The 26,633-nt window shown below is 40.1% G+C and overlaps 1 protein-coding gene across 1 annotated transcript; it reads right to left on the bottom strand.

Annotated features, from left to right (window-relative positions):
- Positions 1–5,150: 5,150 nt before the first annotated feature.
- On the bottom strand, positions 5,151–26,262 carry LOC106937645 (cysteine-rich secretory protein LCCL domain-containing 1-like). Its single transcript, XM_015019267.1, has 16 exons — positions 26,197–26,262; positions 20,181–20,251; positions 19,373–19,704; positions 12,554–12,672; positions 11,331–11,463; positions 11,129–11,244; positions 10,924–11,024; positions 10,633–10,833; positions 9,830–9,890; positions 9,680–9,746; positions 8,944–9,074; positions 8,757–8,800; positions 8,562–8,634; positions 8,388–8,463; positions 8,157–8,290; positions 5,151–6,050 (listed from the first exon to the last, which is right to left on the bottom strand). Exons 3-16 carry the CDS (start codon positions 19,616–19,618, stop codon positions 5,999–6,001), a joined length of 1,554 nt encoding a protein of 517 aa, XP_014874753.1. The 5' UTR covers positions 19,619–19,704; positions 20,181–20,251; positions 26,197–26,262; the 3' UTR covers positions 5,151–5,998.
- Between the last annotated feature and the right edge of the window lie 371 nt (positions 26,263–26,633).

Here is a 26,633-nt window from a genome sequence, read left to right as displayed (position 1 = left end):
CATGCAAAGATTTTATTAATATATTTTCTTTGTAATCTCTCCTACTCTAGATTTTGGAAGGGTAGATTCAGTTGGTTCTGCACTGGATAAAAATGGTTCTCGCTCGACTCTTTTCAAATAAATAAAACTATATTCAGCGTTGCAGTGGTGACATCTTGAGTCCCTGCGGGTTATTGAGTTCTGTGTTTATTCTGACAGGTTTTATATAAAACAGGTGGTTTTGTGTGCTTCTCTCGGCCCCTGTGGCTTTTCGGTCCTACTTTAGAACTGGCAAGGGGACATGAGTCCAGAGCTCACCGGCCAGGTCGGGACAAAGCTACTCCTTTTACCACCGGGGCGGTGTCACAACGTCCCGTGTGTGTGAGCATGGAAAAACTAGTGGAAATCAAACCTCTTCCATAAATATATGAAAGGTCAGCAATTTTTGTCCCAGCCCTGGCCCGGCAGGATTCTGCAGATCATCTCAGGTTTGTTGTAGCTCTTTATGTTCCAAGAAACAGGAAAATGACCCAATTTTTTTTATTTGTATTGCTATAAATTATTTGTATTATTTATTTGTATTGCTATAAATTAGGGCTGTTTTAATTGACCAATAATACAATTGCAGTTTCTAAGTTTGTACTCCTTTATGTTGTGCTTTCGTCACATTACTATCGCTGACCAACAGAATTTGACATCAGCATGTCACACTGTTTTTGCTTCATCTGATGTGAAGGCAAAGAGCAGAATGTCTCCATTTGCCACATATGACCTGATTTTTAGCGATATTTTTCAATCTTGGTTGTATTTAGCTTTTTCAGATTCTATTTTTAATTTGTACAGATAAATATTTCCAGATAACTATGCCAAACCTTAGACAAGCTGCATTTATAGACACAAAGTCAAATTTCTACTGTATGTTGCTGAAGATTTATTCCTTAATCCTCAAGCATGTAATAAATCCCAGATCACACCACAATGATTTCCTATGCAAAATGCTATTTTTGTTGGCTTTAGAGCACAATTCTGACCATTGTTAAATGCAACATGAAGACATAAAAGAAAAGTTGCCAGAGGAGGATGATTGTTGGGTCAGTGACAAACACCCAGAAGCAAACACCACTGCAGTGAGAAAGATACTTTTTGTTTGTATCGCCATGCACTATATGGTTCCAATTCCTCTCACTGAGAAGAACATGTTATAATTTCTTTTTTTCTTTTTTTTAACGCCTAGATCTGATGCAGACCTCACTTTATTTATTTGCAGTAGCAGAACTAACAGCAGTGCAGTCTGGGAGGCAGCCAGCCCCTCCTGGAGAGGTCCCGTAAGCAAAACTTTCCCCTCTTGCTTGTTTTAGGAAGACTTCGACATGTGGCCCACATCTGTATTCACGGTGTAAAAGCAGTCTGACTGACACCTTTTTATACAGGGGACAAATGTCAGCAGTGGTGGTACACGTGCGCAATCTGTTGACAATAAATCATCTCGTGTGTGATTTCTCCCCCTCTCCTAGTTTTGCTCTTGAAATATAGTTGTAGCCTTGCCAGTAGTCAAGTGAGATGTTAATCACTGTTCGAGCACTGCGAGAGAGGTGAAACTCACCTGAGACCAATTTCGTAAATATACCTTGATAAATCATATGGCGTTTTGTATATTTTCTGACCAATTGTTGCTAACTGTTGCAACATTAGTCAACATTGTACAATTTTCATCAAAGAGAGGAAACTTTTCTTCTCAACGGAGTGTTTTATTTGTGTTGGAACAGCACAAATATTTGATCAAAGAGCCCCCGGCAATTAGCTAACACGTGCCAACTCTGATTTGCTTATATTACAGCAATTGAGACTTCAGCTCCTTCCAATTGTACTCCAATTGCACTTAAAGTGGACATATATTTTAGAAACAGAAAACCTAAAAACCTCAAAAGGCTGATACATAAATGCAACCAGAATCAGCCCCTCTGTTGTTTTTCATAACAACCAAGTAATTTTTATCATCTATGCAGGAAGTGTGTATAAGTTCCATGGGAAGAAACAGATGAAAATTATAGATTTCTCCTCGATCATAAAATACTGCTTCTGCACTGGAGACACCACAACCCAAACCCAAGAAAAGAGGAACAACACAGTTTATACTACAGGTACTACATGCAGCTCAACACAGGGGTAATTGTCCGGACCACCGTGAAGACAGAGGGTATTGTTTATGAGCAGAAAGTTTGTTGGTTTGTAGATCACTATTTAATTTCCTTTCCACCCACCACATGGTTGAAGTAAGACTCAAGGCCAAATGTGAATAAAACTAACTGCGGACTGACTTGTAGATTTAAAGTGGAGTTTTGACAGCTGGGTTACTGTTGTATAATTAAATTTTAGTTATGCGGTCATGAAAGTTTAGTCAGACTTTCATAACCGCAGCACGTGGTCAGAGGACAGGGAGAAATTACGGTTATCTGAGAATGCTTCCAAAAATGTTAATGTTATTCATTTATGTCGCGGGATATCACTGCTTTACGCTCGTGGTGGTTTTAAAAACACGATCCCAAATGCCGGACAGTGCAACTAGCCCAGACCAGCCTAGACCTCGAGTTCGCAAAGGAGGGGCTTCGCGGCACGCTCCTGTGACGTCATTTTCGTGCGCGCCTCGCTGCTTCTCTCCAGAAGATGGCGTGAGGGTCTATTAATTACAGGTGCCCACAATAAACGTTCCAAACAACATCCCTTTGCGACAACTTTTTGCTAACTTGCGCTGGCTTTCTGCAATGCTTCTTTACATAGAGTTTTCGTTTTGGTCAAGTAAATAAATAGCTCATGACAAAGGCAGTTAAACAACCGGTGTCATAATGTCCTATGTTGTTCTAATAATTTTGTCACCTGCCAATTCGCTTAAAAAAGTCACCCAAATTAACTTGTTTTTCACCATCAAATTCAAGTAGTTTGCGGCAGCCGCAATTTTAGTACACACTACATGTGTCTAAATTGAGTGTGTTGTCATGACTGGTTATTATAAATCAAGTGTCCAAGATTTTATGGAGGCTTAAAATAGCTCAATAATTACATGAGTCACCTTGCCACTCAAGAAAAGCTTACTCTTCCCTCACCAAAGTACTCTCTTCATCAATGCAAAAAAAAAAAAAATAGATAAATAAAAAGAACCCTTCTTCACAGCGTGGCTGTGCACATGCAATATTTTTGGATCACGAGGGCAGCGCAAACCCACTCCCTGTCAAGTGTTATGTTTTGTTCATCTGCCAAAGTAAAGGTTTGACAAGGAGGAACATAGTCATTAGCACTGGCAACCATAACTTCTCACTTCACTTCTGACTGTATCACCTCCATCTGATTCCCATCCAACTGTACACTGGCCCCAGACAGCACCAAGAACATAAACAAACAGGTAAGTAAATGTAAAAAAAAAAAAATAAAATAAAAAATAATAATAATAATAATTTGAGTAATCACATCCATATTGACTTCACAAATTCACGAGCACATCCAGACACATCGCCTCGCTCACTCTCTCTCTGTCTTCCTTAGGTATAGACGGTCCCTTTGACACTGCCTGCCAGTCTGCTGCCATGCAACGCCACATTTAGCTCTGCAACAAGCGCCAAACTGCAGCAGAGCACAGCACAGTGAGGAGGTTATTAATGGCCTTCTTTATTTCAAACGACAGTCTAAAAACACTGGTGGCACCATGCAGACCCTGCTTGCTACAAGCTTGTCTTTCATCCCATCTGTCTTCACTCCCTTCACTCTCCTTGGTCCTAATGGCCCCCTTGGCTTTCACTCCGTCACTTTTGCTCCTAATACATCCTTGTCTGTCCAGCAAGCTCCCAACAGAGGGTCTTATTGACTTCGTGAAAAAGCATCTAACAATCTTTTAATAGCACAGATGTGTTGCACTTTTTCTTTAATTATTATTTTTTTCTATAAACTGAAGAATCTTGAAGAGGAGAACTGAGCACACAAGGTCACGCTCACAAAGCCAAGAGATCATCAAAACTTTGTAGTTTTTCCCCTAACCTTCAAGTTATCTCTGCTGACCTTCTTGCCTTTCATTTCTCAGAGCCTCATACCACCTATCCCTTCACCCTGCTGTGAATTTTGACACCTGTTTCATGTAGCCCTCTCTTTACTTTTGGGTGTGCAGGAATGGCCCATCCGTCTCCCAGCGCCCTGCAGAGCACAGCCAATCATGAGCCAAGTGATTCCGTTTGATAAAAACTTGATATACTTATATGCTAACATTATTGTAAAAAAGTTTTATACGTACGTACTTGTTGTTCATTTCCAAGAATGTGGAATGCATGCAAACTAATTTGTGCGTATATTTTTGAATTTGGAGAATACCTCCGGTTTCCAACCAAGTTTGCATGTCAAAAAGTAAATGAGAAATGTCTGTAAAGGTAAAGAGCATTAGCCCCATCTATTAAGTATTATGAGGTCTAAATCTCCAACATGTAGATTATTAACTCAGCAGGGCAGTTTTCATATTTCTCTCATACTGCTGCAGCGGTGTTAGTACACCCTGAGCCTACATGGTCGAATTTAGCAGCACTTCTCTGTGGAATAACAAAGAATGACAACTAGAGTCCGAGCTTATTTCAGTCTTACAGACATCATAACACTCATGGACATGTAAATATTGGAACCCATTATGCACTGGTCGCTTTTTTTTTTTTTTTTGCACTGCTGCTCGCTCAGAAACAAATAAGTTGTGGCGACCTGTCTGAGAGTTCAAGCCATCACCTGCGACTGGGAATAATATGAGAGAACTGCTAACCTAACAAGACATGACCGTATACCTAAACCGAGAGGCCAGCCAAGCAGAGCCTTAACCAGAAATGCAGCCAAAGGCTCCATGGTAACTTTGGAGAAGATGCAGAGATCCGCAGCTCAGAGTGGGCAATCTGTCAACGTTATAACTAGTAGCTATAAACTCCACAAACCTTTTTATAAGGAAATGTGACAGAAAGAGCATTGTTCAGATGAAGCGGTAAAGTTTCCAAATGTAAAGTAGGGCACGGAGCAAATGTGTGTTTGCAAAACATTTTGAAACTGAGGAGTCATTTTCCTTTTCCTTTACGATTTTGCCCTGCTGTTGGTCTGGGCACAAGAATGTAGAAAGGTTTAAGGGTTGTGAATACTTTTAATGCAAACATATGATCGAGATTTAACATTTTTCCATATGTTTTATTGGAAATAAAACCTCGTTGTTCTTTCATAGTAAAGAAATGTGTACGTTTTGATGCATGTACGACGTGATCGATAACAGTACAGTAAAAACTGCAAAAACTGTTACATTGCTTTATTTCTGATTTTATTAAGAGTCCTGTCAAAGGAAATGCAACATATAGAAACAAATATTTTGATGAGCATAAGACCACTCTGTGGGTTGGGTGGACGTCCTGACCTGCAGGAAATCTTAGCTTAAGTTCCTTATTCTGGAAAATAAAAACAAAAGCAGCCAGGTGGAAGAATACAACACACAACACATTCAGCAGCATCCAATACAAGTTATATTGATACATTGCATAAATATGTACAAAAAAAATACATATCAATTTTCACTTTATTAAAAAACTACCAAGAGAACTGCTCCAAAGCACCAATAAAAAAATGCTGTACATAATATAATAAAATGGGATTTCTCTTGTATGCGCCATTATGATTGAGCATGTTTAAAATCCATATTTAGACAAATATAGTGTACGTGGTAAACAGGTAAGTCAATGGAAATAAAAAAAAAATATATGTACAAATATGTACAGCAAAAACATCAGCTATATTTACAATTTACCATCAAAGAAAAACAACATTTTAAAGAGGTGGGATCTTTTTGAGTTTTTTTTTTCTCCTGGGTTTGTGTTGTCAATGGTAACAACCTCTCACCCTTGAAACACGGCAGAGCCTGAATGATTTCAGCGATTGTGTTCCGATAACGTGGCTCGATTTTTGTCTCGTCAAAAGCTCCCAAGTGCCTCGAATGGTTTGGTTAAACCGCCTCCTTCGCCGCTCAGATCACAGAGAAGATCCGAAATGCCTTCCCTCCAGGAGGGTTTTGAAGGCTGCAGGGGAAGAGAGGGACAAGAAGAGTAATCAGTCTTGGTGCTGTGTTTTTGTCTCTCTTCAAACATCCATCTAGACATAATTGATAGGACCATTCAACCACAGTTGGTATGACATTGTAAGTGTCTAAAATTATGATTACAAAGTCGACAAAAAAAAAAAAAAGTTACCTCACGGGTGGATCGCCATTTATAAAAAAAAAAAAAAAAAACATCCAGGGGAGAGTTCGTAACCACTCCTGACTGAAAAAATATCACACAGACCTGACACTTGCCTTAAAAAAACATTAAAGAATGAGAAAAAATGAGAGGTCTACTCTCATTACTAGTACAGATAAGAACAAATCTAATTATGTTGTAGCATAATCTGTTACATATATTTTTGAAAAATCCAATTGTTTAATCTGAATACTTTTACTTAGTTGTTAATTTTCTTTTTCTTACTAAATCACCAACGGCACTCTAATTCTCACCTTGGCAAATGCTACATAATAAATGCCGCTGCATAATTTTTATATTATTATTTACATTTTTCAGTTAATCAGAGTAACTTCTGATGAATAATTCATTAAAACTTTAGGGTAGAAATGCCACATGACACAGCCTTACTTATTTGAGTCGCTCATCAAAATATGCAACACAAGAGAGTATGCTGTTGAAGTAAGGCAAAGTATTGATCTTTATTAGTCAGAAATAGCTGCTCCCTATACTTGGTCATTTCTATAGTCTGAGCAAAAATGAAGATCTGTTAAATGAATCCAAAACTCACAAAGTGGCATATTCAATTCCACAAACAGACTTTAGAGGCAATACACCTGCCAACTAGTTGGCAAGAAAAAGCTTTTTCGTTCCCAGCATCACAAACCAAAAAAATGTGCGAAGTTTTCTCAATGGAACTTGAACTGGGGTGACGGCCAGCATGTTTAGAGGTCAGATAAAACTAAGTTGGTGCTTTTTGACAACAAACATTCCAGGTAGGTCTGGGAATGAACAAAGTGTAAAGCTGCAAAACAAAAAAAAAACAAAAAAATTGATGAGTTGATGAATGATTCACCTCAGATTCTACATTTTAAGCAGCTGCAATTTTCCCAACACTTTATTGCTGCTCTAACCGCATTACACCGTCTGTTCCTGAGTACTGCATGAGAAAAAAAAAAAAGAGCTATCTCCACAGGACTGAAAAACAATCTGGAGACAATTATTATCACTTTACGCTTGGTAAAGACTGAAAGAAATGCTTTAGATTTTTTTTTTTTCAACAATATCTCACATTTTGGGGCGACAGCAAGTCCCAAGATAGAGGAAATGCTTTGTTGTTAAACAGCATCTTGCAATGAAGGTTTTCTATGGGGTAAGTGGTGACATGAGGAAGGATGTACCAGACAATTTAGCAAATGTGCTCCAAACTTCAAAAGCTTTGTCATTACAAATTTAAAATAGTGGTATTTTCAGGTTGTGGGATGATTACTTAAAGGATGCTATCTTGCTCAGGTAATGCTGATTGTTTTCTCAAAACTAACAAAAAACAATTAAGGTAACTCTCACTCAGAGACACATGAAGATGCTACACTCATCTTCTCAACAATAACTGCCCAGCTTTTAATTATGTTCAATTCAAATCATGCTAAATGCCCTCTGAGGCACCCTGTATCAGAGTTTTAATAAAGTGACCGTATCATGAAAAGGTTAGGGCCTCAAAGAGGAAAGAGCGTTTGAATTTCTCTCAACCTGGGAACCGTTCATTCAGTCCAATAACAGAGACCATGTCGACTGTAATTCTTTACATTGGGTTTTTCTATCACTCTGGATGTTGCTGCAGTAAAGCTCCACTTGTTAAATTAGGCGTCTGTTTGAAGAGCAAATTCCAGAAAGTATACAAATCCTGAAAACATAAATGTCACCCTTCGATTGGTTTTCAAAATATTTGGAATGAGCATAATGGGCTAAAAGTCCAAAGCAAGTAAAAATCATATGTTGTGAAATAATGAAGCATGCAGTTTAACTTCATGAGGACAAAATCTCCAACTGAAAATGCACACACCTACACACACACATATGCACATTTGTCTACGCACTACACGTATTTACAGATAATTCCTGCCATACCTCTCAGAGAAAATCCCATTTTGGTATGAGGAAATATAGTGATTCCGCTTGTCCACTGGCATCACATCTATGTATCCACCCACACCGTTCCTAATGACTCCGGCATGGACAGCTGCCCGACATGCGCTGGACTTCTACAAGGACCAGTAAGAAGAAAAAGGACGATGAACTAAAACTTTGTGGAAGGTCGGCTTTTGCACATCTTTAAAAAAAAAAAAAACAGGAACTTACGTCGGAGTATATTTTGGTACCAATGACTCTGCACAGGCGAGGGTTCTCCTCTAAACAGTTCCTTGGGCAATATAATCTAAAAATACAATCATCTCAGGATTTGAGAACAATACTGGATACCAAAGGTTAGAAATGTTTTTGGTGGTCAAACAGTAAGTACATTAAAGTTCAAACCTGGGACAGTGTCTCGAAGGCTTTTCATATGGACACAGTTGTTCAACTGTGGTATCACATGTAATGGCTTTAACTGCATATATATATAAAAAAGCACACACAGAAAATGTCTACAAATATCGATGCAGCAGCACACATTATAATGAGCGATTCTATATGTGTATAATACGTAACGTGTCATGCTCTCGGACTTACCTGCCACTCTGGAAACTGTGAAGGAGTTAGCACTGTGATATTTTCTGTCCAAAGGAAAGGCATAGCACACCGTTAGATTTCCTCTTTTCCTTTCAGCTTCGATTGGATCGTAATGAGGTCACTACCGAGTATCTCAGGTGTGCTACATACATAAATGGCAATTTTGTTTCTAAAATCACCGCCTCACCCGAGAGACTGGACTCCGTTCTTGTTGGATTTGATGAAATAGTTCTTTCTGCCTCGTCTTGTCACGTCCAACCAGCCCCCGTCGTTATCTATGACGCCGGCATGCAGACCGGCTCTGCACACACTCGATTGCTGCACAAACCAGAGATACTTTTTGTGTACATTTTGCTGACACAGCAGTTAGAACCTACTAAAGTTTTCAAACAGTGGTAGAAAAAAATGTGGGAAGTTTGTGTTTGGCTAATTATTTCTTTCTTTCTGCAACAGTTATTCTTGTTAATAAATATTACACGGTCTGTTTAATGTGCTGCTTCTTTCTTAAACAGTGGCATCTTCTTAACAAGTAGATAAAGTTTTCTTCGATCTACTTTTTGACCTTTTTAAAAGTTGACTGACCAAGCTAAAACTGGTACCTAATGACAGAAAGACTGGCTACATGTTTTTTTGTTGTTGTTTTAAATATTTGTTTTTGGTCCACTGGTAACCTACCACTTCATACAATAGACGACACTTAGATATTATAAAGCCAGTAGAGCATAATCGAGCCAAGATGGGTAGACTCAAGTGGAAAAAGGCCAGTAGGCTTATCTCATAGCAAAATTATACATTATCACAAGGTTTATATTGGCAACAAAATACCTTCACAAAGACTTTATTGGTATTCAGTCAAAAATATTGCAAACTTTGATCTTAGCATGGTTCAGACTTTAAAATTGCATATCAACCTGTTTACCCACCATTTCGTAGTACACTGTTCCAACCACTCTTCCTGCTGCATCCAGGCATCCAGCTGGACACTCGTACCTGTGCGTCGACATGGAAAAAAGCCGTAGTTTAAAAACACTGTTCATTCCTCTTTATGTGTCACTGTTTGATCTCCGTTTTACCTATTGCACGTCGTTCCTTTGCACTGATCTCGCAGCTTGGTGTCACAGGTGACGAGCTGAGCTGAAACACAAACATTGTGACTTCTCAGAAAACGCTCCTGCACGAAACTGCATCCATAAATCATCTGTCCTTAAACTGAGTATAACTAGACTTGAAAATCCCAGGCTGAGAGAAACCCGAGGGAAAGGGATTGGTGCATTGCTTCCAGAACAAAACACACACAACAACAACAAAAAACAAAAAAAACAACAAAAAAAATGCCACAACATATTTCAGGGTGGTCAGCAGTACTAGAGGAAGTGTCTTAGGGCCCTTGCACTGCAGGGAGGAAGCCGTTCAAAAACCACAGCGAGCCCCTTTCACTCCCACTCAGCAAGCCAAAAACAAACACGTCCTCAGGGGATCACGCTAAAATAAAGACCCCCTCCTCCAAAGAGTGACTTGCAGTATTGGCCCGGGTTTACAGACTGTCAGAGTCGATCAAGTGGATAACAAGTAAAGGCTACAAAGCATCAAAGAAATCTTACATAAACTGTAAGTAAAGCATTGTTCAGTTATGATCTGTTTTTCTTTCTATAATCCAATTCCGCTGCTTCCACACACACACACACACACACACACACACACACACACACACACACACACACACACACACACACACACACTTCCAGACGTTTTTCTTTATAGTACATACCGTACTGCACTTCCCAGATCTGCTGGTCCCACCCCTTAAACCAAGTCCAAAAGCCCCCGAATTTAAGTTGAAACTTGATCCAGAACAAACAGTGAAATGGCAACTTACACATCTGCTGAATGATGACCACTTCATTCTTCTGCAGGTCCTCTGTGGGGGGCTCGGTGGGGGCCGGGACAGGGGCGGGGAGGCTGGGAGGTGAGGGCTCGGAGGCCCGAGACCAGGGGTTCGTTCCTCGAGGGCCCTCTGGCTCAATAAAGTTGCTCTCCTCTGTTTCCTCCAGTGGTGGGTTAGATCTGTCATCTTCAACTGGAGATACAGAAACAGGGGAACGACGGGTCGTTTCATTTCACTTTTGTCTGGGTTCTTTGCCTTTTTCCAGTGCGACTCGTGGGATACCTTTGAAGCAAAGATTATCCTTGCATCCTCCTCCGTAGCTTGGAGGACAAGAAGAGCATGGAGTCCCGTGTTTGTAGGGGGAATGTCCCCACCAATTCCCCCTGTTTTAATCGACATTCAGTAAAACTGATCAAACATTGAAAACGAAACATGGTTCTTGTTTTTATTTAAATTTCCTAATGTGACTTTATTCTGCTGTACTTACTTTGGTGAATAGTTGCAGACCAGATATACAGCTTTCTCCCAAATTTGTCCCCACACATTCATGTTGTAGCAGAGGTTGATGGCACAGCCAATCCGGCTGCTCGTGGCCCAGACCAGCTAAAAAATGATGATACAGCTCACTACACAACGAAAACAGCTGAGACAAATAAGTAAAGTCAGGTAGTTTTTTTTTTTTTTTTTACCTGTGTGTAATGTGTGCAAACAGGTCCGGAGCATTTGAACGGGCAGTAGGGATTACACTCTTGAGGATAAGGGAAGGAGTAATCTTTCACTTCATCATACCAGGCCTGCACATGGGACGTAGGGGGCCGATACCTAATAACAGCAGTGAGTATTACAAGTCACACGAAGCTAAAAAAAAAAAAAACTTGGATCTTTTGCTTGTAGTGAGTCCAAGGACAAGAAGCAAAAGAGTTCCATAAAGTACATATACTCAAAGTTGTAATGATTAATTAAATGCACTTACAAGCTTAGCAAGGAAAAACATTGCTCTGAGTAATACACCTTCACCATGTATAATAGCCAACCACTGATAAACACGCCAATTTAGGCACTCCTGTTATGATGGCTCTAATTGGTAAGCAGTGGTACGTTACCAAGGCCACAAGCCTGGAACCAGGAGCTGAAGGATAATTTGATTAAAATTAAGCATCTTGATGGCGAGGTGAACTGATTGGATGCAAAAACAAGATTTTCTTATGTGAGGCACTGACGTTTCCAGAGATTTTATTTTATTTTTTATTTTTTTGAAAGGGGCGCGAGTAAGCAAATGGAAAAACAGAACCAAGTGAGAGAGTCTGTGCTGTGTAAATCTATTGGGCTGCGGCGTGGGGTCAGATACTCATCCACAACGGGTAAACAATGCCAGCAGTTGTTTTGTATTATGCCCCAGTGGCTGGGACAGGGAAGACTTTCTAAATAATAATAAGTCAGTATTTAGACTCGCACGGGGATCCTTTTGTGTCAGGAAATGAAATGAGTCAATTCATAGTCATTTAGACTGGTCAAAACTAAAGTGAATAGTTCTTCTTTGACAAACTTTACACAGAAAACGTATTAAAATAAATTAAAAAAAACCCTCAATTTTTGTGAACCCAGTAATTTGTGCTGCACATTGGACAAAGAAGGAGCTGGTCAAAATTAAGGTTAGAATCTCCAATGTTTGGACTTGAAATAAGGTGGTTAGTTTTATTTCAAAGTCCCGCATTATTAAATCTTGTGTTTCAGAAGAAAATGGGACACTCAAATCCAAATGCTGAAGTAAGACAGCATTCCGTCATATACTGTAAAAGAAGAAATGTCAATGTCCTCATTCTCCTCTGGAGGAATGACAAGGAAAGGAGAAAACTGAAAAAGTTTCTAACTTGTTAAGAAGACTCTAACTTTTTATTGAAAGTTTATTTACCTTCCCCAATGCACACCCAGGTTCTGCCCGATCTGTGGGAGTAAGCCCGCAGGACCATGCTCCCACAGGCAGGTCTCTGCCCACTCCTCAGCAGTACGTTCCAGCTCCGTGTCCCACACCTGACCAGAGGGACAAGACAGACAATAACAAATAGCATCAGGTTGCAGAATATTTTTTTAATAAAAGCTGGAAAGTTGACAAAACGTTATCCAAAGCCAATTAGACAGAGAGCTGATGATAGAACATGAGGTTTATCAATGTCAAGTTAGAGAGCTGGTAATGAGCAAAGACATTTACAGCCATATGTGCTTTTTTCTGTGGGCAGCGATGTGCTAAATCCATATGATGAAGTGCTAAGCAGCTTCATCATCTTCACGTTAGCTGTACCTTAAAACTGATGTCAATGTGGAGATTTATTCACTTTATTTCTGCTAACCAGCAATTTCACCCTCAACAGGCCTTTTCTGAATTGTTTCTAAATTAATTAAAAATGAAAAAAAAAAAGAATGCTGGAGCATTTCTTTCGTTTTACTGCTTTGCGATTTACACTCTGTGTCAAGTTCTGGGAATGCGAAGAGAACCCCCATGCAGCTACTCCATGTTCTAATAAAAAAAATATATATATATAGTCAAATTTCTCTCAAGAACAGTATGTTCCTCTAATCAGAGTTAGAATCAGAATATACTTTAAGGGGAAATTGCTTATTTGTTGACAAGCTACTCTGTCCAAAATGTTAAATATTAGCAAATACATATATAAACTGTAAGTAGCATTCACTTATAAAAAATATAAGTCTGAAATTATAAGTAATTTAATTACACACCTTTTTGTTTACATTCAGGGTGACTTGTGTTTGTAAAATCAACAAGAGTGTGTACATGTGTATGCACACACTCTTGTTGTGTGCACCTTTTACTTTAAAAAAAATAGTAAAAGGTGTCAAAAATGTGTTTTTAAGCCTGCTCTAAAATTAATAGTTGACACAGCTGACGTAAATACCAAGCCCGTAAAATGCAGAACCACCAAATGCTAACTGATTGCCTGTATCACTGCAGGAAGCAGATCACAGCTGATGCCATTTAAAGTTGCCTATAAGGTCGAGCTGTTCCATGCTTTATAATGACTTGCTGAGTGTTGGTTAAAGCAATAAGGAGAATTTGTTCAACTCAAAACCGCACTGCCCTGACACGACCTCTATTTGCGGTGCGCTGACTGAAATGTCAGCATTATCATCTGCTTTGACATCTGTTTTGGCATTTTAAAGCCAATGTCACACCAATTTCTCAACTTGACACATTTCCCCCCGTATCTAAAAACACATTTTGTTTGTCTAAACATGAAGAAATTAAAAATATTTTTGTGAAACATGAAGGGCTGCCTATGAATTCAACTGTGATGTGCCCTCTAGTGCCTGTGTATTGGAATGAAGAAAGATGTACAGTGTGCTACACCATCAAAACCGAGTAAACAATAAATAATCATAATAAAATAATTGTTGCTTCAGCATTTTCATTGATCACCAGATTTTCTTGGGGTAAATGCTCTGTGCTCCATGAATAGCCTGTGAGTATTCCCCAGTTATAAGGCAGAATTGGCAACCATTCAAAATGCATGAATCTTCTTCAGTGCCGACAATGCGCCTGCATAGTTTAGGATGAGATTACATAATCTTATCATTTAGTCATTGCTATGAAATGTTTTAAGACCAGTTTGTTTTAAAAAATGGGTAAATACATATTAACAAACATTAGCACTTAAATACATGAAATTAAAACTATGTGGCTAATGACCAACTCTACTCCCACTGGCAAGTCGGTGTTAAAACTAACAAATTTGGTTTGAACTTTTGAGTTGCACAAATTCTCCCTCTGTGGCACCAGTGTGTGACATATAGATGCAGAAATGTGATGTTGGAGCATTATTTACTCAAAGAGAGTCATCTTCAGATGCCATTGATGGTAGTTTGCAGTGGGGTGTTAGGGAATAATGTTGAATGCTGATGATATAAAAAAAAGCACTTCTCTGCATGTCTCTGAATATATTCATGGCATTAGGTTGACAGATAGTCACAAATGTTCTGCTTTGTGGGGCTCAAATTGCTGTTGGCTTTGTCCAAACACTCTTAAAAAGCAGACCAGTTGATGCTTTCCAACTTCTTGCAGTCAAGAATCCAACAGCTTTCTAAAAATGAAATTGGTCTAAAGCGAATGTTTTCTGTTAGTTACTTGGCAAGGAGTAGTGCATGGTCATCACGAGGGGAAAACTGCTAGAGGAAACCACTCAGATTTGCCATTCAAATTATTTTCACGTCTCCTTTTGGATGTTGCATCTGTACAGTGTACGGCCAGGCTGTCAAGATGCTGTTGTTTGCACAGGAGGAGGAACCTCGTAACCACAAACCCGATCCTGTCAGCAGAACCATAAAGAACCACATAAGTGCCCCCTCCCTTGCGAACATTTTTCAGCGCCGCTCACATGGCATTGTTTGTTTCGCTTAACACTTCATTTGCGGTCTGGATTTCTTGTATTTTCTTTTTCACTTTGTGTTTGTCTGGCTGCCCTCACAAGATACTTCCTTTGCAAGTATGAGTTTCCTGTGTATAATCAATGGACCGTACTGAGAGGCGAAGGAAAGATATGGGAACTGGGAAAATAACGCAAAGATACAAAGAAAAGTTTAAGAAAATGCAAAGATAAAAATGGTTGACTTTCTGTCATGAACCTTAAAAGAAAGAAGAAATTAAAACAGAACAAATAAAAAAACATATATATTGTGAAGTAATTTACATGTGTGAATTTCCATTCAAGTTTTTCAAGCACAACCTTCTAGCAAATTCCACTAAATGGTTTGAAAATGGCAAATGAAAAGATTGCGCAACCAGTCAAACTTTAAAACTTTTCACATGGAAATCAAATTTATGTTTGTCTCAGTAACATTCTATCTGATCTGAGTTAATACGATGCTTGCTTATCAGGAGGAAATGACAACTCATCTCAGGAAAAAAAACAAAAAAAGGTGGTAGACTGTAAGAAGGATGTATTCTGAGTAGTTTTGCAGTATGGAAAAGGTTGATTAGAAACACAAAGACAAGCTGCAATGCCTAAAACAGCTGTAGATCGTGTTCCTAATTTTTGCTTACTTCCTGAAACCCTGACATTTTTACTCACATCCTAAAGTGTTCTATAAAGAAAGACCGGAATGAATGTTTGCCAGCAATAATGTCAACTAAGATGTTTTTTTTTTACAACAGGATTTTTCATAGCCAACAAATGCTATGTCAAAGGGATTATGAGCTGTTCTGTGTTTTTTGTGCCCACTGTGTTTCTTCAAGGATCTGTGCCAGTGATGATCCCTGGACACACTGACGATAAGAACTGTGGCCAGGGATTTAGAGCAAAAGCAAAATTAGGGAAATAAAGGTTTTGCAGTCATACAAGCTGTTGCATAAAGAGGACGCAGCAAGTCAAAGGGGACGAAGATCCAGACCTTCAGGTTTCAGTGGAGCCTAAGACTTGATGCGGAGTCCAGGTGGTGCACAGTGGGTAATCTTTAAAATCAAAGTTTCCAGGTGTGGAGTCAGTGGATAAACTAGGAACACCTGTTCTGACTGCACTCTGGCACCCCCCTGTGGAGATCTTCTGAGTATAACTCATCAATCCAGAGTTCTTAAAATACTGGAACTACTGGATCTCTTAGCTGACTTTTAGGGTGCAGAAATATTCTGTGCCACAGTTAATCAGAAGTTGCCAGATCGCTTTAAAAGCCCTGGGCTTAGATATTGTTTGACTGCATTCCACATTGACTAAAAAAAAATTAAAAAAAAGAAAGAAAAAAAGAAAAAAAAATCAATAGAGCTTTGTCATAATTCACTAACAGCACCGCCACCACAGACCCGAGTGTGGTGCAGCAAAGGCCAAGTTAAACATCAGGAAACGTGGGGCCCTTTCCCCCCATCCCCACACCAAGATGCCATCTTGTTTGTCTTCCCCTGCTTCAAACACTGACACCTTTCCTTTTATACCTGTGGGTCAACATCTGGGTGAGAGGCAGAATCCCTGTCCCCGTGTTGAAGCCACTGTGAAGCGCAAATGCTTATTCAGGGGATTTTTGGGGCCTCTGTGGTGCATAATGACAGAATGGGAACGGAGCCACGGGGATAAGGAAGAGGGAGAAGCAGGGAGAAAGAAAAAGAGAAAGGGAGGGAGGGAAAGTAGAAAAAAAAACAGGCAGTTGGAGGGGGAGATAAAGCAGCGGATCTAAACTGATGTTATCTTCAATGATTGCCTCAGAGGGTCACTGGGGTTGTGGTCTAATACAATGGAGGACAATAGGAGAGCTGATGGGCAAACGCTTCTCTCTGCGCGTGCGGTTTTATGCATCTCTGCATGCATGAGTGTGTAACTGGAGCACAGCCAAGCACATCTACGAAGTCTTCCAGCAGAGTGAAGCTTTGAGCTTTCTGGAAAGTGACAGCAGTTGGGGGGGGGGGGGGGGAGTCATTTTGAAATAAAGTAGAAATCAGTCACAAAAGGATACGACCTGTAAAACTGACCAGTCCCTCAAATATTGACAACTACAACTGCAAATATCATTTCCCATAGTCAGAATATTGTCTTTTCTCTGTCTGCCTATCTCAAATACACATTGGGCGATTATCAATATTAAATTGTTTTTAGCATTTATTTCAAAATGAGACAGGTTAAGTTTGGTAGATATGGGGAATGCCTAAACAATTGCCAGACTGAGTATTTACACTGAAAAGCAATGTCAATGTCTTATCCTTTTAAAAGTTCACTTAAATTATATACTTGGTGGCGTGACTCAAGACTCAAAATTCAAAGTTAAATGGTTAGGAACTGACTTGAGACTCGACCCAAAGCCAGACCTAAAGCCTGCACGTACTCTGCAAAAACCAAGAAATGCATTTGTTCTCCTTTAGCCACTTTCTTGTGCCCAAGCTGCAGCATGCTGACTGATGTCCTTTGACATTTTCTATTGATGCCATCTGTTTTGTAAAGTACACTGGTCAACTCTGCAGCAATACGTCCACACGTCAACCAACACAGCTTCACATTTAGGATTGAATACTCAAAACATTTTCCTCCCGATGTAACAATGATAGTCATTTTTGACCAAACGCTTCACTTTTAGTTTCACCAGATCAAGGGACAGCCACTTCTTTGCTGAGTGCTCTCTCAGCTTATTTCACTGTGAATAACAACACTCTCTCACCAGCTCCAGCCAACATCTAAATAGGAACTTTCTCCTTTGATCTGGGGTTCCCACTCATCAAACTATTTTCTTCTCCTTTCCGTCTTGCCTCCTTTTCTTTTTTAATTCCCGCTACTTAATGTTTACCTTTCATCCCCAGTTATCTTTCACTCTGTCTCATGCCTCACATCCTCTTGTTGCATACCTCTACATGCTTAACCCGACTGTGCCCTCTCCTCCCACCCCCAGCCAAAAAAAAAAAATGCCTACTGTAACTGGAGATGGTGAAAAGAGCTACACTCTGCCTAACTCAGCAGTTTTTCACACCCGTGTGCCTCTGTACAGACGTACGAATGGTCCCCGAGCATAACCTCTCAATTACACAATTACACAGTCCGGCAAATGCCCTCAAGCAGGAACTGTTTATTTTATTTTACTGGAGAATAATGCTAGCTTTTGTTCTGTTTCTCTTTAAGTGAGGAAGAAAAGGTGATAAAGCCACATTACTGTCTCCACATTGTATTGATTTTGCTTTTTTTTTTTTTTTTTCTTCCACCTGAGATGTTTTGTCGATGGCCGTGTGCTGCGGAGGCCAAACTGTGCCCGCACATAGTATGTGATCTGGAAAAAATCCAGATCTGCGCCCAAGGTGTGGTGTACGCCTGCGTGTTTAGCCAGGGTAGTTAGACAGCTGGTGAAACAAGGCCCTCTGTGCTGCACTCTTGATTCTAATTGCACTGTGAAAAGCGATCTGGCGCTGCACCCTCAAGTGATGGCCAAAGGATAAAGTCAAACAAATCTCCAGGCATGAGTGTTGGGGTTGAAAGGAGGGGCAGAAACGCAACAGAAATGTGATTATTGGCAAGTTGGTGAAATTCTTCTGTTTTTGCAAAGCAGCCCGCAAAGTCATGGGGGTAAAAAGTTATGGGTTCATGTGCAAAGGTGCTTTGGAGGCTGGCACTTTGCACGTTTGAGCAAAGTTAGACTGCGTGGTGCCAAGTGGTCTGGTGACTGTTTTCAAGCTCACCAAATTACAAAGCTTTTCAACAGTCAGAAAGCGCATTTTCTGCTGATTCTGATCATGACGCTGCAAGTAACAAAAACATTTACAAGATTATTTATATTTATGCATGAAAGCATAAGTTCCACACCTTATTTTTAGAACTACATGCAGTCACGGAATACAAAAATAACATAGAAATGTCACATCTGAGTAGGTATTGGCCAATTACCAGAATCAAGGTACGCTGAGGTTTTAAAATGTTTTTAAATCTTTCTGGTACACTGCAGCTGGCACATCCTATCATTAATGCTCAGGCTAGTTAGAATGGGTACTAATGACAGCGCATAAACTGTTTTCCTGCAACGGTTAGTGTTTTCTCTGCCACTCGCTCATTTAGCAGCAAGAACATGAGGCTGACTGAAAGTGCCAAGACACTCCTCCTGAGTTTAGCTGTTGGTGCTAAAGTAGAGATAATGGCGATCTTGCATGTTGACTTAAAACAATTTCAATCACATATTCATACATTTTCATTTTACATCTTTTTAGAAATCTTCTTATTCCGTTAGAATCTAATATCCGCCCATGCCTCCTTCATGCACCTACCATGTGCTCCATGTTGGAGGCAGGGGGGTAGACCTGGCCTCGGAGCTTGTTGTGCAGGTCCAAGATAAGCTGAGTGTCACTGCTGGTGATGGCCCTCTTCCCCCTCTGCTTGGCTTGCCACCAGTCTCCGTCCTCGTCCAGATACTTGCCCAGCATCCGCTCCCATCCTGTGGAGTTTGGAAGCATCACCATGGACATGGAGGCTTGGACCAGCAGGAGCACGGACACGCCTCTCAGACACCTCATCCTTGGAGGTAATGGTGATAAGGAAAGGCGGTGAAACTCCACCAGGAGGGACGGGAGGAGGACAATAAGCACAAATCTTTCTTTACCTGCATAGGGGTGAGGGTGCAGATGCATTGAAAGAATTAGTGCTCTCCACATGAGTTGCTGAATAACTTATGTCAATATTGAACTTGGTAGGGACAGTGCATTAGCTTGCAGACACACGATCTGGGGAAGTGCTGTGGAAAAAGCTAATGGGAGTTCAGCGAGGGTAAACTGGCAGACTGAGAATAACTGGAATAAAGTAATTTAAACTGTCCTTGAAAAGTTTTACAACTGACTTTTAAATCCCAAACAACCTAAATGATCTTAAACGATTCGGAAGGAATGCTGGTTGCAAGAGGCACGCAGTAATTTCAACAAAGTCCAGCAAACTGAAGCTCGTATACTTCTAAAGCTATTATTAACTTAAGCCTCTTTAGTATGCAGAAAACATGACGATATAAAGAGCCAATAGAAGTGAACACGTATTGGAACAGAAAGTGATTGGAATAAGTTTATGGAGACAGTGGAGGTAATTTACCTTGAATGAACTGGAAAGGAGCCCAGTTGCTGAAATCTCGGGGAAGAACTTGGCAGCGAGGAAATCTTCAGCTGCAAGAAGAAAACAAAAAGTCAAAGTTGCACAGCTCAGGTGTAACTTGGACCGACGTGTTGCCCTTTTTTTTCCTCTTTCTTTTTTTGCACGAAATAGAAGTATGCAATAGGGTCTCCTCTTTCGTTTTCTGCAGCTTAAAAAAAAAAGCAATAAAAACCGGCCTCGCTTCTTGCGGGTGTTGTGCGCCAAAGCCGGTAAAGCATCACTTGTCCACATTTTATCCTCGGTATTGCTGTTCCACGAGAGCCGCCCCTGACCACGCCTCCTGTCAAGGCTCATGTGCGCTGATATCATTCGTGCATGGAGTGGTTTATTGTAGGACTATCTCTTCATTTTCTCTTCCCAGAAAGTCAAAACGGAACTTTTATGGCACAGGGAGACAGAACCAGTTCAGATCCCAGCAATAAAATACTGAGGTTGTGAGTTAAAGTCGTTTTTTTTTCAGTCATAAGTCATTTACTAAATACATTCAATACACCTAATAAACAATAGCAGTCAAAAAGATTAGTTCTGAACTTGGATAGAAGTTCAGATTGCAAAAACAAACAAACAAAAAACTTAAACGCATAGATGTTTTCATTTGCGCATTTGTTTTGGGTAACTTCTTTGTTGATTCATTACTGGATTTTGCAATATGACATATCATGGACATCAGCTAAGTTTTATATTACGAGGCAACATGGTAAGACTGTGAGGTCAGAGTTGATGAGAACTTCCTTGAAAGTCCACTGGACCTTTCTATTCATTTTTTTTTTTCAACTGAGAACTTGACACTAAAAACCACAAACATTCCTATCCAGTGGGACAACTGTAGTTTCATTACTATCATTACACTTCTGGTGGTAGAACTTGGAAAACCAAGTGTTTTCAGAGTAGAAACGTTATAAAGAGTTTACCCTGAGTTTACACTGGTCCAAAGTGTTCTGGGAAGTATTAAAATTCAATCCAAGTCTTTCTGTCACCTGATTCTGTCGTCACTATTTCCCCGCTCTTTGCTGTAATGTGGTCCCAACTCCGTTATGGAAACAAGCAGGTCGTTTCGTCACTTTCACTGGTTGCTATGGTACATGTAGAAACAGGTGAGGGGCACCAGAATGCATCTCCCTCCTCCCATAAGGGGGAAAACCCAGCGTACTGTTGTTTCACCTAGGCTACGTCATAAGTCAAACATGGACCAAAGTGACGATGAGCGTTTTGGTCAATGTTCATGTTGTTTACATAATTCCTCATTAGCTCATATGCAAGACTTATCCCACAGGTCAGCCAAGGGTCTATTTTACAATATGTGGCACAAAAGTCCTGAGTTTTGTCAAAGTTTTCATGGTAGCCAATCGTTGCTCTATCCGGTGGTTGACAATAGTCTCTTCCACTTTTGTTAGCTTCATGATGTAACTAGGAAATACATTTCAGTGTCAATAGATAGACCCATCACTTTGTCTGGGTAGAAGTATGTTAGCTTTTAGCACAGCTAGCGTGCCCAGCTAAAATAAGAAACACTCCTTTTGCAGCTGTTCAAAACACAAATCACAGCAGTTTGTGTGTTTACTAGCAGTTATAAACATTTTGTCTTTGTTTCTAAGGGATGAAGATTAGTACAAAAATGCAGTGGTGTATTTTGCTGCTAGCTCGCTCTAAGAGGAGAGATTGAGACTTGGAAGCAGACACATTTATCTGTTCCCTTGATAAATAAATACGAGAGACAAGTTTTGGCAAATATTGAGCCATAAATGCTGCTGGATATTAAGTCTTATTTGAGCACAAATAAACACAGGGACGAGACTGGATAATTGACAAAGTGATTTAATAAAAATTTAAAAAAGATGAATTCACAAGACAAAACGGGAGGTTGCACTGTAGGAAAACAAAATTTATAGAATGCGTCCAACTTTAAACTTCATTAAATCCTGAATCTGCTGCTCAATCTCGTGTATGAAGACAGAAAAACTAAAGATATTTGCTGCCTTCCAGTCATTGATCTGTCTAACCTACTCTCTAGTTCTAGTAATACAAGAACTCTTACTCTTGGAGACCCACCGCATGCAGAATGTCCATAAAGCCAGTGTTTACACCGTCTGCTCTTTGGGTCAGTAGCACGGGCCTGGGCCATGGCCCCGGCACCGTTCCTTTCTCTGCGGTAAGGCCTGGCAGGACCCCCAACCCGACTCCTCCTCTTTCAACACAGCTGAAATAGCAACACTCTACCTTTGCTGACACGTCCCATGAGGAAAGCAACACTCATTCAAACTGCAGTGGAATTAATGCTGCAACTGCGTTTAGACAAAGTGTCTGTGATAATGTGAGACTGCAAAATGAGAAAGAGGCTACAGGAGTGAATGTTTTTGCACAGCTCTTCAAAAATGTACTGACTCGATATAAAAAAAAACCCCCAACAAGATACAATTATCTCAAGCACTGCTAGACGGTTTGGAAATCTCTGAATGTAAAGAAAAATATGTATTCCAAACACTGACTATGAGAGAGGAATGTTTCAATTCCAAGTAAAAAGAAAAAAAGAAATGTAAAAAGCAACTAGAGGAAAAATTGACCAACTGCTGAGGGGATTTATGTGATTTACAGAGTGGTGATTTAAGTCAAGCACTCTGTAACACCAAACTCCCTGCTGACTTGAATCACAATGCCAGGAAATAAACAAACAACAAACTTATTTACTTAGAAGTCTGGTTTGCGTTACTTATAGTGTTATAAACTTGTGCACAGTCATTTCTCGTTTCTATTCCCAAGAGTTCGCCTCATTCCGCTTTTCTTCCTATATCTCACCAACCCAGTCTCGGCTAAGCACCGAGCCCGGGACGCTCCGTTCTTCACTTCCTGTATTCATTGTGATGTCTTGCGACATCCCCCCACGAAAACCGGCAGAATGTTAGAAACGGTGCCAGGCCCCTGCATCCACAACCCTTCTTTTGGACAGAGCCGCAAACCACACAAACACTCAAAATCACATTTTCTTTTTGTTGGCCAATGTTATTCAGCTCATTACTCCCTAATGGTTCTGGTAGAGTTGGATCGGGGTCAAATTGTTGGAACAGCGTCAGGGTGAAGACGGGGAGTAAAGAGCACCGAGTTCATCTGGCAGATGTTCAAAACCTCGCTGCTTCTGTGACTCTATCAGCTGTGCTCAGCAGAAGGCTGCCTGAGATAGCCCGCTAAGAGCTGGGCATCTCAGAGCACAAGGCTACTCACCTGCACCCCCTCGTGGTGTGAAAAAGCCAGTGCATCTGCTAGAAAAGGTGAGGAACCTGCGGTGTCTTAGTAGGCAGAGATGTAATCATTGTTTCTGTTCAATGTTTCCAAACAGCAGATGTTTAACAGCACTTTTACTTGATTTGTTATTGTACTTTGTAATTATAGTTTTATTTTTCATAAATACTGGTGAAATAAAATACAGCAGATTTCCAAAAGTTTGCAAGCCTTTTCCTTTTTTTTTTTCTATTATTAAACTAAGAAACAAGCAAATCTGTTGGAGAGGAAAATAACACACAAAGAAACTGCAAGAACAGGGTACAATATTTTGATGAAGCACCTTTTGGTTATTTATTTCTCTCTTTTTTTAGCATTCAGTCATCTTAAGCATCTGCCATTGGTTTTTAGTCAATCTGATTAAATAAATGGATTTGGGTAACTGTATATCCTTTAACAAAAAATAAAATAAAATAAAATGCAGACAGGTTGCAAAGGATAAAAATTATCCTATTGAGAATAGGATCATAATTAAACTAGATGTTTCGCCACGGTGGCTGAAAAGATGAGATGGAAATGGACCAGGGAATCTGCCAAGAGTCTGGTTGGCAGCAACACCGAAGGAGCTGCTGGAATTTCTGGTTAGTGCTGGTTTTGTTCTAGATGTGAATGTGAGAATAGTCTCCTTTACCCCCCCACATATCTCAGCTCAGGAGTTGTTTCTTCCAAGGAAAAGATCCGGACCTCCATCTATATAACACAGTTTGATTAACCCGAACTTGCACTTCTGGGCCACAAAGAAAAAAAGTATGTTTGGCACAAAAAGCCCCACAGAACGTCATCGAAATGGAACCGTACTTTCAGTAAAATATGCCAGTGAAAGCATCGTGATTCCGGGTTCATTTTATTTAGATGGAACCACATTTTTTGCTAAGCTGAATGAATTCATAAGTACTTCTAATACCTAACCAGTTTTCACCCAAAAATCTTAAGATGTGAGCCTGATAGCTGGAGCTAAAGGGACATTTTATTTGTGAGTTGGACTGTGAATCTTGTCAAACCTGAAGAAAGCTGTGGATGGAGAACTGTCGCTCAAGTGTTGCTCGATAGTTTTCTAGGCATTTTAATTGCCTTTTAGACCTTTGTGGATTGAATGTTTTTTTTCACTAGTTTGTTGTTAATTATTGTAGCCATTCAAAAATAATATACAAATGTTGACTTATGAGCAATTGAGAGGAAACCAGGACAAAAACTGATCCTACAAATTCACAGAAAAGACTGGCTTCATCATCTTGGTTTCAACCAACCTTATCTTATAGCACACAGCGTTTAAACTGAAGTTGTGAGGGATATTTTTTTTTCACTTACTGAACAATGGTGTTGATAACTTTAATTGTTTCCACACTGCACTGCTGTAACCTTAAACTTTCAAGGAAAGTTCTCAGAAAACATCTGGATTTTTATAGGAACAAAAAGGGACAAAAGGTTCCCCTGACCAGCAGGTGTCAGTGTCCTTTCACGATAAAACACTGCTGGAAACCAGCAGGTCAGACGATGGGAATAAGCTGGAGTTCCAGATCAATATTAGCTCATTGTGATGAATTAAACTGCTGCCACCCTCCCACAGCTTTTTACCAAGTAAGGCAGAACCCATCGGAGATTTGGGACCTGGGAAAAATCGTGTATTCCCATAATGCGAGAAATCATAAAACTTCAGCAATAGATTTAATTTTGCATCCCAGTTTGCTTTTAGGGGAACTGAAATGCACGTTGACAGTGTTGCAACTTGTTTACAAAACGACGAAAGGCAAAGAAATCCCGTCGTGACGCCTTTGACGTCACTTGACATATTCTGGGTGGAATGGAACCGTCTTGTGTTTCTTTGCTGAAAATCTCTCCGCAAAATAAACAAAAACTGACTGAACTGACCAACACAAAACGTCACATATGTGCAAGTAGAAGGAAACGATTCAGGGGGGTGTCGATTTCTTTTCTAAAAAAAAAAAAATATGAAATGTGCGGCTTATTTAGCCATTTTCACCCTAAAATGAGATCTCTTCAGGAGTCATAGAGATCCCCAATTATACGACTGTGCCACTTACTCACAGTATAAATTCAGCTGTTGTGTGAAGCTCTGAGGTTTGTCAGACATCAGCTAACAAACAGCATCTTCACAAACAAACAAACAAACAAACAAAAAAACACAAGAAATGTCAAAGATAAAGTCGTGGAGGTCAAAGCATCCTCGGGTTATAAGCAATATCCAAAACTTTGAACATTTCACGTAGCATTGTTTAATTCATCATCAAAGCACGGGTAGATAATGGCAAAACTGCAACCGAGACGCTAGACTTCCACCTAAAACTACCAGTGCAGACCCACGTTGATCCTCCAGTCAGGATTCTGGAGCTGCTGTTGAGATCCGCGGCTCAGGTGGGAGAATGACGGGTAACAGCCCAGTCATGCGCTCCGCAATCTGGCCTTTATGGAAGAATGGGCATGACAAAGCTGGTGTTGTAAGAAAACCACAAGAAGTTTATAGTTTGCCACAACAAGCCACGTATGGGACAATAAACAATGTCAATGCTCTTTTTAGATGAGACCAAAGTTAACATTGTTGGCCTGCATACACGGTGCTTTTGTCACGATCTAAAAATACTTTTTTGTCACATTAATGGCTTTGAGCCATTTATGAGTTCTTTGTTTTTTTTCCCCTCATGTGTTCAGTCATTATTTTACCCACCCTTCTTGCGCTTATCATCTTTCTTCCTCATCTTCTGCTTTAACAGTCTTCACATCTCATCTCTGGAGATTATCCCTCTGTAAATGAGTTCATGCTCTCGCACAGCTGTTAGTCATTTAGTTTATTGGACTCACCAGCTCTTTGTTCCCCTAATTAATCCTTCCAGTATATTTATGCTCCCGCTTTCTTTGATTCCTTGCGAGACGTTTGTTTCTGTCATGTTTCCGTGCTCTTTGTCTTATGGTTTAGATTTCTTTCCTGCCACTCTTATTTATGTATGTTTTGGGAGTATTTATCAAATCCCGGATTTTCTCATGACTCTGCCCGCCGCCTTGTGCTTGCAATCGGGTCCAGCAACCTACAACATGGCAGATACGTGTAGAAGCAGAAGGAAAGATGATAGTGGCAGGATCATGCAGTGGGGGATCTTTTTGACT

Source organism: Poecilia latipinna, unplaced genomic scaffold, assembly GCF_001443285.1.
Source record: "Poecilia latipinna isolate Pla-1442-1.1 unplaced genomic scaffold, P_latipinna-1.0 Scaffold2397, whole genome shotgun sequence".
NCBI classification, from domain to species: Eukaryota; Metazoa; Chordata; class Actinopteri; order Cyprinodontiformes; family Poeciliidae; genus Poecilia; species Poecilia latipinna.
The sequence above is the reverse complement of the archived record's forward strand: the minus strand, read 5'-3'. Positions and strand labels throughout refer to the sequence as shown.

Bases quoted from the DNA above. Each gene is read 5' to 3' on its own strand.
- LOC106937645 (XM_015019267.1), bottom strand. From the start codon at position 19,618: ATGAGGTGTCTGAGAGGCGTGTCCGTGCTCCTGCTGGTCCAAGCCTCC. The intron at 8,464-8,561 runs GTTTGAACTTTA...TTGTATTTTTAG, and splicing joins CCTTCGAGACACTGTCCCAG to ATTATATTGCCCAAGGAACT. The intron at 8,291-8,387 runs GTAAGTTCCTGT...TGGTCCTTGTAG, and splicing joins GTACCAAAATATACTCCGAC to AAGTCCAGCGCATGTCGGGC.